This window comes from Labeo rohita, chromosome 8 (assembly GCF_022985175.1).
Source record: "Labeo rohita strain BAU-BD-2019 chromosome 8, IGBB_LRoh.1.0, whole genome shotgun sequence".
NCBI classification, from domain to species: Eukaryota; Metazoa; Chordata; class Actinopteri; order Cypriniformes; family Cyprinidae; genus Labeo; species Labeo rohita.
Window position 1 is genome coordinate 37,709,951 of NC_066876.1, and position 21,735 is coordinate 37,731,685.

Consider the following 21,735-nt stretch of genomic DNA (forward strand, 5'->3'; position numbering starts at 1 on the left):
TGTATCATGATGGGATTCTTTGCTGATGTTGATAAACAAATACCCAAAAATGCAAAGCATTAACTCGCCATCGTGTCACTCCAGTCCTGTATGATGTTCTGTTTTTGAGTGGAACATAAAACGAGATGTTTTTCTTATACGTGTTCAAAAGTTTGGGAAAAGATTTTAGTTTTGAAAGAAATTATTAATTTTATTCAGCAACCATGCATTAAATTGATCAAAAATGATCAAAAGTGACAGTAAAATTTAAAATGTCTTTAAAGTTATGTAAAATAATTAATTTCAGAAACCAAATTAGCATATTAGAATGATTTCTAAAGGTTCACTTAACCCTGAAAACTGGAATAAAGGCTGCTGAAAATTCAGCTTTGCATCACAGAAATAAATTATAATTTAGAATATATTAAAATAGAAAGCTGTTATTTTAAATTGTAACAATATTTCACAATATTACCATTTTCCTGTTATTTTGATCAAACAAATGCAGCCTTGGTGAGCAGAAGAGACTTCTTTTAAATACATTTTTATAACATTTCACAATATTACTGTTTCTACTGTGAATATGACACTTCGGTAACACTTTCCAATAGGGAACACATTCACTATTAACTAGTGAACAAAGAACAAACTTCTAATTTGCTGCTTATTGATAGTTAGTGAAGTAGTTATGTTTAGGATATCTAGAATATTAAAGGATCTAGAATATGATTGTGCAGAGTAAGGCATTAATATGTGATAATATATGCTAGTATTATGCATGCTAATAAGCAACTAGTTAATGTTGAGAACTGGTCCTTAAAATAAAGTGTTACTGACACTTCTTTCAAAAAAATAAAAATAAAAAAAAACTTAAAGACCCTAAACTTTTGATCAGTAGTGTATAAAGTGATAAAAATGAGCTATTAAAACGGTCCAATTGACTCATGCTCTAAACTGAAATGAAGTTGAGTTCAAATGTTTTTCACTTCACAAGTCAAATCCCATTTGCACATGCACATATTCAAACTTTGCGTGCCAGTGCATCTTGTCAGGTTTGATGTCGCTGACGTACAAATGAACATGATGTGCCACATTTGAACATGCAATCATGCAGCTTCAACTTGACGACATTCACCACATGCTACTAAAAAGAGCCTTCTCAGAAGTGGTTTTAGTAGTAGTTTAGGAGAAGAGCACACTCTTAAAAATTGAGATTTGTTTATTTGTATTGATGGTTCCATAAAGAACCTTTAAAGTCTGTGGAAAGCAAAATCAGATGTGTTTTCTGAGTTTGTCAAACCACAGAAAAATAAATAAGTAAATAAAATAAGGCATCAAAATATTGAAAAAATAAGTAGTATTGACCAGTTCGGTGTTTGTGAACAGTGATTGATGTTTTTGTGGGAGATCTGGTGGCAGAAAATGACAGATTTTAAGTGAGATGAATTAGGTAAATGTAAAATGTTCTAGGTTTAAATGGTATTTCATGCTCTAACTGTAGTGCGACTGTAATATGTTCCCTATGAACTGCATACCCAGATAGCACACACACGTCTGCAAGATGTCTGTCAGATCTCTTGATCTGGAAAGCATCTGCTGTGTACAAACATCTGTAAGATGTCAGTTTTACATACATTCTAAATCATAAACATCTTAAAGACATCTAATAGACATCTATTTGACGTCCGATTGGAAACGTGCCATAGACGTCTTGCAGATGTAAATGCAGACATCACATAGACGTCTCCGAGATGTATGTGTGCTATAAGGGTACGTGAATATTATGTAGACCTCATAGCAGGTTCCATTAGTCTGTCCATTTAATGGGCCTCATTCATCAAACAGGAGCAGAATGAATTTTTGTAGAAATCATTCGTAAAGCCGTTCTGACGTTTTTTATTTTTTTGTAGCTGTGTTGATAACTAAAACACAGCGCTCGTCACCGTCACTGTTTACCCAGCAGTAAATAGAGGACGGGTGGGACAAATACCCACCAACCATCCTACTTGTACAACGACTCACTACAACAATGAAGAAGTAAATATTACTAGTTACTGCTTTTTTTATATTACGTAAAATTCTTTAAAATGAGATACTAGTAAAGTTGCTGGCGTGGATAGCCTATTCCAAATCACAGCAACTAAAGCGTCTCAGCTGGAAATAGGGAGACCACCTGGCAATAGATCTGTTGCGGGACATAGATGTGATTTTGCAGGACAATGCGGGACACGTGTGAGACGGATACATTTTCTACTGTTATGCTGTGTAAATACTGATTACATGTGTTGTCATATGCGCCGATTTATGTTTCTGAGCGCGGACATGCAAGCGAGAGAAAGCACGTCTTTTTTTATTGAAAGTTAAGAGAATCCACCTGTGAGAGAAGAGATTTGTGCTTGTGAATTTTGATGTGCCCCGCATTACAATAATGTGCTCTATTTGCCATTAAAATAACACCATGGAAACCACATCAAACAAACTATTAAAATAAGAAAGTGGCGTCTGAAAGTGTCACGGCGTGGTGTGCGGGGAATGAGGAGTGAAGACGAGGAGGTCCAGTTATGCACATTTATTAAATAATCCAAATAACGAGCAGGAACAGCAGGGAATCCAACGAGAAAACGACATAAACAGACTTAGAACTAAACCGCAGAGACATAAACGGACTAGGAGTGACTTAGACAGACTGAGCATGACAATAACAAAATGACTTATAAGAACCGACCACCAAACGTGGACGCAACCAAACTTAAATACACAGACTAATCAAGGGAGACAGGTGTAATCGATTAAACAGTGACGTAAAGATTGAAAACGGAACAGGAAGACCAAATAAGGGCATACATGGGGGAAAACACACAAAACAGTCCACAGGGGTGTGACAGTAAGCTGCCTCTTTTTTTTTTTTTTTTAATTAGTTAAATTGAATAGAGAATATTGTGTTTTTCTGTGTGCGCTCCACCACTTCCGTCAGTAGTGCTGGATCACTGATCAGGTCCACAAATCCTTTGCGCAGAAACTACGCTGCAAAAAGAATAAATTAAAAGTTTTCTAAAAAAAAAGCAGAAGAATGGACGTTTTCTTAACATGATCATTAAAAACCAACAGCCTGATCAAAATGCAGGACATTTTCTCAATATGCGACGTGCGGGACAGGTGGTCACCCCAAGGCCCGATGTCTGCGTTTAGCTTCAAACGACGATTTTGATGACAGCGTTCTATAAAAATGACATCCAAAGGCACAGCAATACGTTTCATCTCTTATTCCATGGATTTTTCCCATTTCACTCCACTTGTTCCCTGTGTTTTTCTGCCACCACAATGTGGATGCAAGCTGCAAGTGACGTAACTGTGACGTCTGCTCCAACTGGGTGTATTCATTGCTCTCAAACGCTGGGGGTGTGTCCACTGTCTGTGCTGAAACCACGCCCACTAGTGGGAAAACTGCCATCCATGTCAACTGTCAGGTGCGGCTCCAACTGATTCCAAAGCAAAAGGAGCCGTCTGTTCTCTGTACTTTGATGTCACACACCGATTGGTCTACACAGGGCTGCTTCAAGTCAAACACTCCTCTTATACTGTTACTGCAGGGCTCATGCCCAGTGGCTCCATTGCGTCAAAACTTGATTTTAGCTCCGCCCGAAAAATCATAAATGCTAAAATGGGGAAAAACTATTTAACAGCCTAACTCCACAACACAGCACTACATAGCTGACATGACATAGAGACTTTGTAATGTGTTTCAGCAATGCATATCTAACATTTAAAATGTTTAAAACAACTCTGAAATGCCTTTACACAGACTTTAAAGGGATACTTCACCCAAAAATGAAAATTCTGTCATTAGTTACTCACCCTCATGTCGTTTCAAACCTGTAAGACCTTCGTTCATCTTCAGAACACAAATTAAGATATTTCTGATACAACTTAAGAGCGTTCTGACTAGGGATGTAACAATACGGTTAGTCCACGGTTCAGTACGTACCTCAGTTTTTAACCACGGTTCGGTTCGGTTCTGAAATCTTGCCAGTGTGTTTTTTTGTTTTGTTTTTTTTGCAACAAATTAACAAAATACTCCCATAAACCTCTGTACACTGGGAAAAGCATGGATTAGTATATGTCTGCTTAATGTTTCTTTTGAGAGCGGTATTTATTTTTCAGATTTTTATGCAAAATAGAATGTGTTTCATTCATACTGGACGCCAGAGAGGATATAACATCGTTTTGAATGATGAAATGTAAGTACAATAAACACTCGACTGCAATAATATGGTTTATCTGTGCTCTTCAAGCCATCACAGGTATTTTCATAAGCCACTGCTAATCGACATACACAGAATATGAGCATAGAATTTATCGTCTGCCACATTCTGTGAAGTTATTTCAAACACTCGACTGATGTTGTGAATTATAATGTTTTTTTATAACTTTTGTTTTTATAACTCTTTTGTTGGACAACAGGTTTAGAAAGGCTTGTCATTGCATGTCATTAGAAGGGAAGATGCTCTGCGTGTGTTGCTTTTTCAAATATAAGCGGGGAAGATTTTCCTCATCTCAGCAGGTGAAATCGCGGGCACACACAGCAAATACAGAGAGAAATAAAACAAGGAAGTTGTTTAAATACAAAACTGAAAAACTGCAATTCACAAGCACGTATTGAACCGTGGATGTCGTGCTGAACGGTTCGATATTATATTGAGTATTGTGACATCCCTAGTTCTGACCCTGCATAGACAGCAACGCAACTGACACATTCAAGGCCCAGAAAGGTAGTAAGAACATCGATTAAATAGTCCGTCAGAACTCTGGCTCCTGCTTCAGCAGCAGTACATGCACGACTGAAACAAGAGAAGAAATTGTTGAATAAAGTTACTTTTTTTGGTTTGCGTACGAAGGGTATTCTCATAGCTTCAGAACATTACAGCTGAACCACTGATGTCATATGAACTATTTTAACGATGATCTTACGACCTTTTTGGGCCTTGAATGTGGTAGTTGTGTTGCTGTCTGTGCAGGGTCAGAAAGCTCTCGGATTTCATCAAAAACATCTTCATTTGTGTTGTGAAGATGAACAAAGGCCTTCTGGATTGGTAATTAATGACAGAATTTTCAATTTTAGATGAACTGTCTTTTTAACATCTATGGAATGTTTAATTCCACAAAGGTTCTGAATAGTGGAAAAAGATTCTTTGGATTTTTTAAATATTCTTCACACTAAGAAAAAAGGTTCTTTGGGGAGCCACAAATCATTCTTCTGTGGCGTCACTGTGAAAATCCCTTTGTGAAGTAAAACCCACAAAAAATGACAAAAGTTAGAAAAAAAGAGAGAGAAGTACTTCTACCCTGTGTGAACAAAGTCAGTAAGTCTGAGTCCAACGCGATTAACGTTAACCAGCATTTTCCGGGTCGATGGTTAATATCCTGTTTTACAAAAAATATTACGTCATGGAAGCAAAATCTACTGCAAATGCAGCTATGGCAGTGTTTTCGTCATTACCTGCGGTGTTTCTGTGTTACTGTTGTTGTATGAAAAAACTGCAGTGAAAGCCGTATTCACTGACAGTGAGAAATTTTCGGCTATTAATGCTTTCCTCGTACGTTCACAATGAGACGGAGAGCAGCAATACTACACATTAACGCCTCAGATGTCGCCTTCTCCATCTTCAAAACACAATATATAGCAACGCCACGGCGTCTTTCAGCGAAACAACTTGCCGTATTTCCACCACAATGCGTTCTCCGCTCCAATCCATCAACAAAAGAGCGGAGCTTAGTCGCCGTTTAAGTCCTTAAGTAGAAAATGATGTGAAATGAAGTCATTTCAATGCGAAGGCATTGAAGTAAGCAACAACCTGCCAGGCTCACGATAACAAGTCCAAGTTGTATTGCTCACAGTTTCTTTTTTGAAGAGGCCTTTGATATGGCAGACACGGAAAGGGATGAGATGAGGGAAAAAAACAACATTTCATTTCTCCCCTTTATCTCCCAAAGACACACCATGACACAGAGACAAAGACTCTTCCGCCCACCGATGAGGTTCCGGGGGTTTGGCTGTGGGAGGAGGTTGATAACGGGAGCGTTTTGGAGCCTGAAAGACAATGTCTACCCATCTTAATAAAGCCAGAAGCCTCGTCAGCGGGAATTAGGAATTAGAGCGTTAGTTATTGCCGCGTAGATTGAACCGGCCAGGTAGCTTCCCGCCGACGTGCCGCGCTAATACCGCGTGTGCCGTTTCCTGGTGAGCGCTCTCGGGTGGGCAGGTGCTCTTCGATTTGGTTTGGCAGCCGCGTCCGATCAACACCGAGGATGTTTATTTTGGTGCGGAGCCGCGGCCCGGCCAAACGAAGGTTTTATTGCTAAAAGGTTGCTCAGGAGGCTTTAGGAGGGGTTTCGTGTAAGCTTCACGTTTGATGTTTCTGCTCTTCATTAAAGGAAAATAAATGATGGGTGACACAAAGTAAAAGCTATGAAATGAATGTGGCACTGCTTTTCGAAAGGATTTTTTTTTCTCCATAGAAATGAACGCTTTTCTTCAGCACGGACGCATTAAATCGATCAAAAGTGACAGTGAAAGTGACATTTCTGATGTTACGAACGATTTTAAATGCTGTTCTTTTGAACATCCGTTCACCAAAAAAGTGGAAAAATGTACCATGGTTTTCACTAAAATAATTGTTTGTAATACTGGTAATAAGAAATTCTAAAAATGATTTCTGAAGGGTCATGTGACTCTGAAGACTAGAGGAATTAATTAGATTGAAAAATAAATTCAAATAGAAAACAGTTTTTGTAAATTGTAATAATATTTCACAACATTACTGTGTTTATTGTATTTTATTTACAAACTTTCCAACAGTAATGTATAATGATTATGGTTATTAATTTTAATAAGTTTATTAAATAATCATTTTAAATAATTAAAATATTTTAGTTATTTTATTTAATTTTTAAATAAATATTTTTATAATTACATGAATTTTAATGGTAACACTGTACTATAAAGTCCATAACTTAATATTAATTAATGTTACCTAACAATGAGCAATACATGGTTTTTATTCATCTCTTTAAAAACAATTAATAAAAGTGTTAATTGTTTTAAAAAGCTCAGGTCCATTAATAAAGATTTATTATTTATAATATTTAATGTTAATTAACATTCAATATTCCTAATTATATTAACAGGTAAAATGTTGGATTTTAATAATATATTAGTAAATGGTGAAATTAATATGAACTGAGGTTAATAAACGCTTTACAAGTATTTTTCATTGTTAGTTCATGTTAACTAAAGTAGTTAATTAATGTTAACAAATGTAATCTTATAATATATATATAGTGTTATCATTCTTATTAATAAATGAAAAATAATTTAATATTTGAACAGTAAGATTTTTAATGTTTTTTTAAAGAAGTCACTTCTGCTCACCAAGCCTGCATTTATTTGATCCAAAATACAGCAAAAGCAGTAATTTTGTGAAATATTTGTGCTATTTAAAATAAGTGTTTTCTATTTGAATGTATTTTAAAATGCAGTTTATTTCTGTGATCAAAGCTGAATTGTCAGCATCATTACTCCAGTCTTCAGTGTATTATTATCAATATTTAAAAAGCTTTTGTAACATTATGCACTATACCATTTAAAAGCTTGGAGTCAATTTTTTGTGAGGAAAGAACTTATAAAATTAATACTTTTATTAATACTTTTATTTTTATTTTTGAGCAGCAAATCAGAATATTAGAATGATTTCTGAGTAATGATGCTAAAAATGTTGCTTTGAAATGACAGGAATAAATTACATTGTAAAATATATTCAAATAGAAAACAGTGATTTTAAATAGTAAAAATATTTCAAAATTGTACTGTTTTTGCTGTACTTCGGATCAAATAAATACAGGTTTGGTGAGCAGAAGAGACTTCTTTAAAAAACATTCAAATTCAAGAGGTAAAACTCTCCATTGCAGTGTTTCAGTGACGGCTGAGCTGTTTAAGCAATAATCTCATTTGTCTTATTTCATTTATTTATTGTCTCGGTCGTAATGTGTTATTACTCAAGCGTATCCTGCGTTGACCTGAGCTGATTTTGACGATTCTTTGATCTGTAACTCTTGACCTTTTGTTTCCTGTGTTGATGTAGATGTTCATCCAGACGACGACGCTGACCGTGTCCATGAGTCTGAGCGCCTCCGTGTCTCTGGGGATGCTCTACATACCGAAAGTCTACGTCATCATCTTCCACCCGGAGCAGAACGTGCAGAAGCGCAAGCGCAGCTTCAAGGCTGTGGTTCAAGCCGCCACCATGTCCTCGCGCCTCTCGCAGAAATCCATCAATGACAAGCAGAACGGAGAGACCAAGATCGAGCCAGACAGGACGCAGTAACAGGTAACAGCCGCTCTCCTCAAAAAAAGTGCAAGGAGTCTCCAGAGACACCATTAAAGTCGGAAAGAAAGCTACAAATAAATCACACTTTCAAAAATAAAGCCTCGTTTTAGGATTAATGCCAGTTGAGCAGTGTTGTTTCAGTAGTATTTATGTACATTTATAGTTTTAAGCTACTGTTTCGAATTAGTAGCTTAAATGTATTTATATTTACTTACACTCATATTTAATATTTTATACTTTCAGCTTTATGGGGGGTCTTTTTTATATATATATATATATATATATATGTATATATTACAATTTGTGTATCAAATATACGCTATCTATTTTTTCTATTTTTCTATTATTTTGCGGTTGTAATTTTTATTTATTTTATTTTAAGTTAGTTATTTATAGCAGTTCAACTTAAACTAAACAAAAACTAGAAAAGTTTTCTCGGGAGCTAACTGAAATAAAAAAAAATTATTTTATTTTTTATTTTATTATTTATTTTAGCTTCATTTCATTAACAAAAATGTTTTAATATTATTAGTTTTAGTTAATAATAACCCTGCATGGAAGAACCTTTTGTTTTTTTTATTACTTTAAGCAATCAAATTCTGTTTTCCTTTTTCATTTATTTTTATTTCAGTTTTAGTTTTACTTTAGTTTTAGCCTTTTATGTATTTTATTTTTTAGTTGGTAATTTTAGTAAATCAAGTTAAACTAACAAAAATTAGAAACTTACCTGAAATAAGTTTAGCTCTTTTATCTAATATTTTATTTTATTTTATTTTATTTTATTTAACTTTTTAATCTGATATTTATTATTATTTTTTGTTTTGTTTTGTTTTATTTCAGCTTCATTTCATTAACAAAAATGTTTTTTTTATCACTTTAAGCAATCAGATTATTTTTTTTTAATTTACCTTTTAATTTATTTTTTTTTTACTTCAGTTTTAGCCTTTATTTATTTTATTTATAGTTGGTAATTTTAGTAATTCAAATTAAACTAAACAAAAATTATAAACTTACCTGAAATAAGTTTTTAATTTCATTTCATTTCGTTTTATTTCATTTTATTTAATTTTATGTTTTATTTTACTGAAATTAATAAAAATGTTCATCTGATATTTATTTTTTATTTTATTCCAACTTTATTTCATTAGCAAAAAAATTTATTAAACAATATTAGTTAACGATAATAAACCTGACAGCACCACAGCCCCCAATAAACTGCACAGCAATGCAGTAAAACATTCAGAAGACTTTTGTAATAGCAGAAGCCTGGCGACTAACCACAGATCCGTAGCATTGTGTTTTATGCAGTGTTTAGTTTCTGCTGTGAAGTCATATTTGCTGAAAAGAGAAAATGTCTTGCAGTAACTTGCTCTTGTGAACTTTTATGCCCTCGAATGACTCCTAGCTGGAGATCTGCTGAGAAAAACTGCTCCGTAATAGATTCGATTGCACTAAACTGTCCTCCAAGCTTCCAAGATGGGACTGTTAGGGAACCCAATGCTTTAAACTCAGTATTTAAGATGCCCTGAATCCTTTTACGTGAGTTGTATTGAGTGCCCCCTCACATTCTGATATCCATAACATCTCTGTCTCTCTTCCTCTGTTAAATTGCAGTGAAATGCTTTTGGGTTTATTTAGCACTTGTTCTGTATCTCTGCAGAACACATTTGCTTCCTCAACACATGCAGTTTGAAGCAGCACATCTCATTACTTCCATATTACTGAGCTTTTGGAAGGCGAAAAATCACTAAGCCTGCACGAAATTCTTGAAATGATGCTTGTTGATATGGATATTTCTCTCGCTGCCACAATATTTTGAGGACACAAGCGGAGAAACTGGAAGCAGAAAATGAATTATGGAAAGCATGTGGATAGAAGTGCATTGAATATGATTATTTTATGGACTTTATAAATGTACTTATTAATAAAACAAATGCTACATTAATTCTGTTATACATTTTGAGTGCTGCTTTCCTCTTCTCTTCCCATTGTAGGTACTAAGATATAGAAAGATATATTTGCTTGTGACAACTAGCCCCGGTGACCTTTCTTTCTTTTTATACTTGCTTTAACTGTGCATAAACATGTTTTTCTAAATGTTGGGTCAGTAAGATTTATTGCACATTCATACACATATATAGAGAATTTTTTATGTTTTTGCCTCTTCTGCTCACCGAGGCTGCATTTATTTGATTAAAAATACAGGAAAAACTGTAATATTGTGAAATATTATTACAATTTAAAATAACAGTTTTCTGTTTGAATATATTTTGAAATGTAATTTATTCCTGTGATGCAAAGCTGAATTTTCAGCATCGTTACTCCAGTCACATGGTCCAAACATTTTTATTATCATCAATGTTGAAAGCAGATGTGCTTAGTATTTTTGTGAATTATTAACTTTTTTTTTTGTTGTGAATTATTACTATTTTGAATTATTAGCTTGTATATATTTTATTTTTTAATATTTTATTTATATGTTTAATATTTTGCTTTCAGTTTTCATTTCAGTTTCATGTTTTATGTGGACAAACTTTTTTGTTTTTTATATTTTATTTATAACGATATATATATATATATATATATTTTTTTTTTTTTTTCAGTTTTACTTCAGTTTTAGCCTTTATTTATTTTATTTATAGTTGGTAATTTTAGTAATTCAAGTTAAACTAAACAAAAATTAGAAACTTACCTAAAATAAGTTTAAGGGTTTTATCTAATTATTTTACTGAAATAAATGTACGTTTTTCATCTGATATTTAATTTTTATTTTATTTTATTTTAGTTCAGCTTATTTTATGTACAAAAAAGGTTTAATAAATCAGTTTTATTGTGAAGTATTACTATTTTGAATTATTAGCTTATATATATGTATGTATATATATATATTATATATTTAATATATTTTTTTTGTTTTTGGTTTTATGTTTTATGTGGAAGAACCTTTTTTTATTTTTATTTACTTATATAGCCTTTTTTTTTTACTTTAAGCAAGCAGATTAAATTTTTTTAATATTTAATATTTAGTTGTGTGTGTGTGTGTGTGTGTGTGTGTGTACACAATTTTTCTAGCTATCTATTTTTTCTATTTTTCTATAATACAATCTATTTTTAGATTTTATTTATTTTATTTCCAGTTATATTTAGCAGTTCAACTTAAACTAAAAAGAAAAAAGTTCCCTCGGCATCTAACTGAAATAAATGTAACTTTTTCATCTAATATTTTTATTTTATTTCAGCTTGATTTCATTAAATGAAATCTTTAATAATATTAGTTTCAGTTAACGATAATAACCCTGCATGGAAGAACTTTGAATTATTTATTTAATTTTATTAAACAGATGTGCTTAATATTCTTGTGGAACATTAATAATTGTTTTTTTTCCAGGATTCTTTCATGACTAGAAAGTTCAACATAACAGCATTTATTTGAAATGCAAACCTTGTGTTTTTACTGTCCCTTTCGATCAGTTTAATTCATCTGTGCGATTATAAAAAATTATTAATTCTTTTATACAAAAATGTTTGCAGACCGCAAACCTTTGAACGGCATGTACTGTAATCCCATTAGATTATACACATGCAGCTTCAAAGAGGGCAGAAATTAGATCCTATTTGCATTTTGAAAGCTGCTGAGACACAATGCTGTTTCTTTTGCAGTACAAGAGCAGATTTGTAAGTTTGCTGAGCGCATACAGTGCTGAACTGTGCGTTCAGTCGTTGCAGAAACAAGCGCTCGCACAGATCGCGGTGTTGACAGCTGATTGACGCTCATGAGCGGTGATCTGTGTGCTGTTAGCCGCGTTCATCCCTGAAGAGGAGCGTTAGCATCTCGCACTTGCCCTGTCGTTCCTGCGCCCTTAAACACGGGATTTTACCCCCGGCTGCTGCAGACAGACGGTTCCTCATGTCGGTACAGGGTAAATCACTCCGGACAAAAAGGCGTTTGCCCTCATTATATAGACACATAGTGTCTCTTGTGTCTTCTGTTGTTTGTGTGATTAAGTTAAAGTAGTTTTCATAAACCGTCACCAGTTTTTATACTGAAGAAGTTGCTACAAGCCAAAACATTTTTTTTTTTTTTTTCAGGCACTGGTCAGTTTTTTGAGATTTTGGGCTCTTTGGCTTTTCGTGATAGGCTGATTTAGACTAGTGGAAAGAAAACACGACATTTCTTCTTGCCATTTTTATCTGTTGTTTGTGAAGAACAGCACACTAGTGAATCACTTATACGTTCGTCGTACGTACGTCATCTCTGAGAAATATTTCCTCTGCCTGAAGCACGATTTTGATAATATTCCCTTACTGCCATCAGAAATGCTTGTTATAACTCCCGTCTATGGATGGCATCTGTGAGAAGACTGTATTTGCTCTCCCAACTAGAAAATGCTGCATTCGTGGGGAATGTGACCGGAGCCCTTCAGGACTCGAGTAATAAAGGAAAAACACCCACATCCAGCACAAGAACCGCTCGCCTGTGTGTTTTTATCAAAGGAGCGTTCGGCAGCGTCGTGCAAAAACGGCACGCATCTATTCAGAAGAGACACTGGATCTGATGGCGCTTCTTGCTTTCTCTCCCGATCTGTCATTCGTGGGTGTTGCTTACAAGAGGAAGTTGTTAAGAGATAAACAACATGTCAGCAAGTCACACTATTCATGTCCAGAAGACACTTCGCTTTCACTTTGTCATACAACATTTCAGTTGCTGCTCAGACTCAAACATGCTGTTAGATCATTCCAGCTATTCTTAGTTAATTTGTTGTTTTTTCGTATTATCTATCTATCTATCTATCTATCTATCTATCTATCTATCTGTCTATCTATCTGTCTATCTATCTATCTATCTGTCTATTTATCTATCTATCTATCTATCTATCTGTCTATCTATCTATCTGTCTATCTATCTGTCTATCTATCTGTCTGTCTATCACTCGTTCATTGTTTCATAGGTTGCTTTTGTTTTATCTATCTATTGTTCGTTCATTTGTTTGTTTGTTAGTTCGTTTCATCTGTTGTTTGTTGTTTATCATTTCTTAATTTGTTGTTTGTTCTGTCTGTTGTTCATTCGTTCTTCATCTATCGTTCGATGTTTATTTTATCTAACGTTTGTTCTATCTGTCTGTCGTTTGTTTGTTTGTTTGTCCGTTCATAGTTTGTTTCATCATCGTTTGTTGTTTTATCTGTCATCTGTTCAATAATTTGTTGTTTGTTTGTTCATTTTATCCATTTTTCATTCGTTCATTGTTTATCTATCTATCTATCATTCGTTCGTAGTTTGTTTCATCTACCCATTGTTCATTGCTTTTGTTTAATCTATCATCCGTTCGTTAATTTGTACGTTTGTTCATTTTTTCCATCTATTGTTCATTTGTTCTTTGTTTATCTATTGTTTGTTTGTTGTTTGTTTATTTATCTTTCATTCATTCATTCATTCGTTACTTCCTTGTTTGTTTGTTCATTCATTTTATCTTTCTTTCGTTCATTTGTTCGTTTGTTGTTTTATCTATCAGTCTATCTATTGTTAATTTGTTTCATTGGTTGTTTTTGTTTTATCTATCTCTCTTTCGTTTGTTCATTCATAGTTTGTTTCCTCTCATTTATAGTTGTTTTTTCGTTTGTTTTATCTATCTATCTATTGTTTGTTTGTTCGTTCATTTCATCTATTGTTCATTGTTTATCGATTGTTTGTTTGTTAATTTATTGTTTGTTCGTTCATTTGTCTGTTGTTCATTTGTTCTTTATTGTTCCATGTTTGTTTTATCTGTCTGTCTGTCTGTCATTTGTTCGTTCATAGTTTCATCATCATTCATTGTTTGTTTTATCTATTTATCATCTGTTCGTTATTTTGTTTTATCTACCATTCGTTCGTTCATTGTTTACCTATCTGTCGATTGTTAATTCCTTTTTTGTTCATTCATTTCATCTATGGTTTGTTTGTTAATTTGTTGTTTGTCTATTGTTCATTCGTTCTTTATCTATCGTTCAGTGTTTGTTTTATCTATTGTTTGTTCTGTCTGTCTATCATTTGTTCGTTTGTTCAGAGTTTTCATCATCATTCATTGTTTGTTTTATCTATCTATCGTCTGTTCGTTAATTTGTTGTTTGTTCATTTTATCTGTTGTTCATTCATCTGTCTATCTATCATTTGTTTATTTGTTCGCTTGTTCTATCTATCTTGATTATGTAACACTGAAGACCACAGTTATAGTTGCTGAAAATTTGTATTTGCATCATATTCAAACAGAAAACATAATCATAATGTTACTGTTTTTACTGTATTTTTTTTAATCAAATAGAGTGTTGGTAAGTAATAGAGTGTTCAGTTGAACAGATGACCATCAATAGTGAAAGAGACTTTTTTGCAGGTGTAGTTGCAGCATCTCTGGGCAGAGGCTGATGGAGTGATGCTAACCAGGCAATCTTTGCTAGTTGGTTTGGGGCTTTATTGGTTTTATGTTTTTTTGCAGACAGTTCGTCTCTACTTTGATGTATAGTCTTTGTAGCACCCCTTTAAAACGCACATGGAGTACCAACCTATTTTTTTTTTTTTTTTTTGCTGAGTGTTGCTGAGTTTCTCAAATTCACAGATCTGTCTTTGTACTTACAGGTGACCCTTGGAACAGCTGTTTGGATCTTAAATCACTAAGGAACAGAGTCAAAGGAAGAGTTTTGCTGGGTTGTATTTTGTGATGCCAGGTGAGGACGTTAAATAAAGCCGATGTTACTGACTGTGAAGCACAAACTGCTAACGCTGCGAACAGAAACTACTTTATTGAGCATCTTTGTCGAACACTTGAAATGCTTCATAGATACAGTAGAATGTGCCCAAAAGCCTTTCTCATCCAGAGGATTTTTGCGGATCGCACCGTGCAATTTGGAAAAATCTTTTTTTGTCCCATTTTTACCTCAGAAAGAGTATTGTGTGGTTATTGTGTTGAAGTTTTAGCATGAGACATGTACAGCGCTGCAACTAACCAAGTAAAAACTTAATGAACGACCATCGGATTTGATAAAAACACTGAAGAAAAACGCTCCTCACCTCTAACCGTACAGCAAAGTCACTGCTTTGTCAGCTCATAATACACCATTTTATTTTAGATCGTAAGCTTCAAGAATGAATTAGACACTATTCTGAGCCAGTTGTGTATTTGATTGTTTGTGCATCTTATATATTAATATTTATTTCAATGATTCTATAGGTGTAATTTATTAGCTCTTTTATTTATTTCTCTTTTGCAAATAATGTATTTATTTATGTAATGTTGATGATTGATCTCACTGGCCAAAGACATGTTGGTGCTTTTATAAAGAAACCTGTAGGAAAGGACAGAATTAAATATCAGTGCAGCATCCAGAAAGCACCATGTTAAAGAACACTGTACAGTTTAACCATTGTAAATAGAGGAATCTGCCGAAGGTTTAATGGATGTGTTATTTTGTGTTTTTTTGAGGCGGTTCTTTGGTGTTCGACTGACAATATGCATGGGAAACTCTATCTGAAAAGTCTCACTGTGTTACGTGAGTAACACGACAGCTGTGTTTTGCTCGCATCACGTTCAAGAAATGTACTTTCTGTCTTTCTATTTGCTATTTTTTACATCGGTGTTTTAGGATGTCCATATATTCATATTGCTTAAGTAAACGCAACACTACAGCACTGGCTGTGTCTATGAAGATGTCATATTTGAAGCAGTGTTGATGTTGAATGGTACAATCGATAACAGAAAGAGCAAAGCAATCAGTTGTAATTAAAAAGGACTGCTGATGGTCAGAAAGCTTTGCCACAATGACTCCTGCTAACAGTGGGACGCTGTGCCGTGAATAAAACTCATTGTTTTCTCAATCTTTCTTAGTTCAGTGTTTCTGTTCATTCAATAAAGCCCTACAGCAAGATGTTTGATAGAAAATACATATGGTCGTGTGTGCTTTCCACGCATGCCTGAGAACAAAATAAATGTTTTCATAATATCAAGGCCTCTTGTTTTCTTTGCTCATTCATTGTTTTAAGGATCTATAATGTGTTTTTTTACAAGCTCTCTGACTTACAGTCGTTTTATTTTAAACCCATATTCTGCTTTTTTTTTTTTTATGGTAAACAAAAAGAGAATCTGTACACAAAAGATCCATTTCACAAAATCTGAATGATTCGTTCAGGAATCAGACTGATACACTTCTCAAGTTCGATCAGAAATAAGTCATTTGATTTAGATCGAAACTTCATTTGGAGCCAGTTCATGAATCATTTGATTTAGATTGAAACTTCAGAGCGGGATTCCTGAATCTTTTGATGCAGACCGGAACTTGGGAGCACGGATCGCAACTCATTTAATTCATATCGGGACTTCAGAGCGGGTTTGCGAATCATTTGGCTTAGTTCAGAACTCCATGTATCACTTGATTCAGATTGACGCTCCGAAGTTCCAATCGCAAATCATTTGATTCAGATTAGGACTTCGGAGCAGGTTTGCAAATCATTTGATTTAGATCGGAACTTTGGAGCAGGATTCATGAATCTTTTGATTCAGATCAGAACTTTGGACCACAGATCTATTTATTTAGATCGGGACTTATGCAGGTTTGCAAATCACTTCATTTAGATCAGGACTTCAGAGTGCATATCGTAAATCATTTGATTTGGGTCTCGGAGTGGGTTTCACGAATCGTGAAATCGGGAGCACGGATCGCGACTCATTTAATTCATATCGGGACTTCAGAGCGGGTTTGTGAATCATTTGATTTAGTTCAGAACTCCACATATTATTTGATTTAGAATTGGAACTTCAGAGTGGGTTCGCAAATCTTTTGATTCAGATTGGAACTTCGGAGCATGGATCGTGAAGCATTTGATTTGGGTCTCGGAGTGGGTTTTCCGAATAATTTGATTTAGATCGGAACTTTGGAGCAGGATTCGTGAATCTTTTGATTCAGATTGGAACTTCAAAGTTGGTTCGCAAATGTTTTGATTCAGAACAGAACTTCAGAGTGCGAAGCCTGAACCGTTTTATTTAGATCAGGACTTCAAAGCGGGTTTGCGAATCATTTGATTTAGTTCAGAACTCCAAATATCACCTTATTTAAATCGGAACTTCGGAGTGGGTTCGCAAATCTTTTGATTTATCTTTTGATAATCATTTTATCTAAATTGGGTGTTCGGAGCGGGTTTGCGAATCATTTGGCTTAGTTCAGAACTCCACGTATCATTTGATTCAGATTGGAACTCTGGAGCAAGAATCGCAAATCATTTGATTCAGATTAGGACTTCGGAGCAGGTGTGCGAATCATTTGATTCGGATCAGAACTTCGGACCACAAATCTATTTATTTAGATCGGGACTTATGCAGGTTTGCAAATCACTGGATTTAGATCAGGACTTGCGTTGGTTCAGTTTAAATTGGGACTTCAGAGAGTATATTGTGAATCGTTTGATTTGGATCTCGGAGTGGGTTTGCCAATCATCTTGTGAATCACATTCACCAAAAATGAACACTGTAGCATTATTTACATTACAATTATTCTAATATTTATCCCATATTCTGCTATTTTTGTAAATGTAAAATGATAGGAGAATCCATATAGAAATGATCCATTTAACAAAATCTGAATGATTCATTATAGGAATCAGATTGATACAGTTCAACTCACTGATTCACTGACTCACAATTTTAGTAACAGCTAATACAATGATGTACAACATTAAAAGATTTAGTGCACAAACATATAGACAGCTTATTTTATGATACATTTGTGTTGCTTTTGGATCCTTTTTGAAGCTTTAAAGCCTCCCATTCATTGTAATTGCATAGAAAAGAGTGATTTTTTATTCTGAACATCCTTCGTAAGTATCAGGTTAAATCTCAATATGAAGTGCCTTACGAAAGTATTCATGGGCTTGAACCCGATCACATATTTCTGGAGAAACCTGAAAATGTCTGCCAGTCCCCATCCAAACTGACAGAGCTTGAGAGGTAAAGCCAGATGCAGATGTGCAAAGCCTGTTGCATCATTCCAAAAAAAAAAAAAAAAAAAAAAGACTTGAGGCTGTAAAGGCGCTTCAACTAGGTACTGCGTTAAGAGTATGAATACTTACGCAATGTACTTATTTCAGTTTGTTAATTTTAATACATTTGCAAAGTTGTCACAAATGTTTTACGCTTTGTCATTATGCTGTTTGGAGTGTAGATCGATGTGGAAAAAAAGTTAAGGCTGCAACATTTTAAAACATGAAAAAATTAATGCTTTTGCAAGGCACTGTAGCTTTCACATATGGTAATGTATGCTAACACATAATGGTCCAAGTTCTCATGCATTTTGCATGCACTACTTCACTACTACACCACTTTACTTTGGTATAAATATGAATGTGTATTAAAGAGAATTATTCTGTCTCTATTTACATAAGTGCTCAAATCATGTGTGACAGTTTGCATGTAGTAAAAACACATAATGATCCGGTAAAGATGGTGGAGCTTTTTCCCATTATACAACATATGATCTCTTTTTCTCTCTGCTGACACCAGAGGAACCATTAGGCCATTGCCAGCACGGTTTACTCACAGTCTGAACGCCTTAACGCTAAACCTAGATGACAGACGTGTGCGCTGGAGGTGAAGAAACGATGACATCTGATGATGGGGCAATAGGAGTCTAAATACAGGGCTGCTACAGAGACACTGAAAGGCTCGACAGAGTGAACATTCACCACCAAATTATCAGCTGCTCACACATCAATCAGCCGTCGGTCAGAAATACGGAATTATGACAAATGACACATTTGCCGACCTAAAGATTCAGGGGCCACGAGAAGTTCAAGAAGTTTTTTTTGCCGTGGGATAAAATAAAAGAAATGAAATGACGTATTTTCATTGTATTAAATAAGAGATTCAGTACTCAGCACCTGATGACAGCACCTGTCCAGTCACCCATTTTTATCTATTACTTGATAATCATCATCTGCAAGCACTGCAGCCTCTAAACATCAGCTTATGGCTTATAGCTAGTTTTTGCATTGTTTTTAATAAAGAACATTTTAAAAATCGATTAGGTCACAAGGCAAATTTGAACAGTGCAGGTTCATACACTGTCAGCTGAAAATGTTGTGCTATAAGATTAATCAGATTAGTTAAAGCGTCATTTATCAGTCAATATATCAATTTATGGCTCGTTTTAAGTACTTTTAGTTCTGTGAATTGAGTCTCTATTGTCTGTGTTTTTCTGACAAACACTGCCACCTTGTGTCAAACGCACAGTCCTACAGCCAAAACTTCAGGTCACTTACATAAATCGGTTTTCTGGTAGCAAAAATGAAGGAATGAGGTCATCTTAATGTTTTTTATATATACAATATATATGAATGCATGTATGCATAACACGTCGCACTCTAAATTTTCAGTGTCAAATTTAATGTCCAGTTTAAAGGTTTGAGTGTTACAATATTAGAATTAGATCGAGATATGTCTACGGAAATGTATATATTTTAATCAATGTACAATAAATGTATAAATACAGATAATATAGTACATATATTCGCATATATATTACCTTTATTAGCTGAATGCATGTATAGTAATGCATAACATGTTGCACTGTAAATACTGTCCATTTCTTAGATTAGATCGGGATGACATAGGCTAATAATAATAATAATAATAATAGCAATAATTAATCAAACAATTCAACATACGTATATATAACCATGTTAAAAAAGGGGTTTAAAACGTGCACAGTTCAGCTGAATGATAAAGTTCACCCTCTTTAACTTGAACAATAACTTTAACTTCATAATGTCAACCGCTCACAGTCCAAGCAATTCACTAGCAAACACCAGATCAAAAGAGTCGACATCGCTTCTAACTGTTAATGGTTATAAAAATCACAGGCTGTATGAGTCAATCGGACATTTTCAAAACTCCGAATTAAAGTACTGCGTCACAAAATCATACACTGTTTCGAAGCGCTCCAACTGATTCGGATCGGGACTTCAAAGCTTGCATCGCGAATCATTTGATTCAGTTCAGAACTTCGGAGGGGCTTCGCGAATCATTTGATTTAGTTCGAAACTTCGGAGCGGCTTTGTGAATCATTTGATTTAGATCGGGACTTATGCGGGTTCGCGAATCATTTGATTCAGATCTTAACTTCGGATCGCGTATCGCGAATCATTTGATTTAGTTCGAAACTTTGGGGAGGGTTCGCGAATCATTTGATTTAGATCGGCGGGACTTATGCAGGTTCGCGAATCATTTCATTCAAATCGGAACTTCGGATCGCGAATCATTTGATTTAGATCGGAACCTCGGATCGCGAATCATTTGATTTAGATCGGAACCTCGGATCGTGAATCATTTGATTTAGTTCAGAACTTCGGAGCGGCTTCGCGAATCATTTAATTCAAATCGGAACTTCGGATCGCGAATCATTTGATTCAGATTGGAACCTCGGATCACGAATCATTTGATTTAGATCGGCGGGGCTTATGCAGGTTCCCGAATCATTTAATTCAAATCGGAACTTCGGATCGCGAATCATTTAATTCAGATTGGAACCTCGGATCACGAATCATTTGATTTAGATCGGCGGGGCTTATGCAGGTTCCCGAATCATTTAATTCAAATCGGAACTTCGGATCGCGAATCATTTAATTCAAATCGGAACTTAGGATCGCGAATCATTTGATTTATATCGGCGGGGCTTATGCGGGTTCGCGAATCATTTCATTCAAATCGGAACTTCGGATCGCGAATCATTTCATCAAAATCGGAATTTCGGATCGCGAATCATTTGATTTAGATCGGCGGGGCTTATGCAGGTTCCCGAATCATTTAATTCAAATCGGAACTTCGGATCGCGAATAATTTAATTCAGATTGGAACCTTGGATCACGAATCATTTGATTTAGATCGGCGGGACTTATGCAGGTTCGCGAATCATTTCATTCAAATCGGAACTTCGGATCGCGAATCATTTGATTTAGATCGGAATTTATGCGGGTTCGCGAATCATTTAATTCAAATCGGAACTTAGGATCGCGAATCATTTGATTTAGATCGGAACCTCGGATCGCGAATCATTTGATTTAGATCGGAACCTCGGATCGTGAATCATTTGATTTAGTTCAGAACTTCGGAGCGGCTTCGCGAATCATTTAATTCAAATCGGAACTTCGGATCGCGAATCATTTGATTCAGATTGGAACCTCGGATCACGAATCATTTGATTTAGATCGGCGGGGCTTATGCAGGTTCCCGAATCATTTAATTCAAATCGGAACTTCGGATCGCGAATCATTTAATTCAGATTGGAACCTCGGATCACGAATCATTTGATTTAGATCGGCGGGGCTTATGCAGGTTCCCGAATCATTTAATTCAAATCG

General features: G+C 34.9%; 1 protein-coding gene across 2 annotated transcripts in view; it reads left to right on the forward strand.

Moving 5' to 3' along the window:
• The window catches only part of grm6a (glutamate receptor, metabotropic 6a), an 81,749-nt gene extending 65,459 nt beyond the window's left edge, over positions 1-16,290 (forward strand). Inside the window, exons 11-13 of one of the 2 annotated variants that reach the window (XM_051117173.1) lie at positions 8,118-8,363; positions 10,358-10,403; positions 14,971-16,290. In XM_051117173.1, the coding sequence (XP_050973130.1) occupies positions 8,118-8,360 (243 nt within the window). In that variant the 3' untranslated portion in view covers positions 8,361-8,363; positions 10,358-10,403; positions 14,971-16,290. The remainder of the gene's footprint in view (positions 1-8,117; positions 8,364-10,357; positions 10,404-14,970) is intronic. The other variant, XM_051117172.1, reaches the window with a different exon arrangement.
• The last annotated feature ends 5,445 nt before the right edge of the window (positions 16,291-21,735 follow it).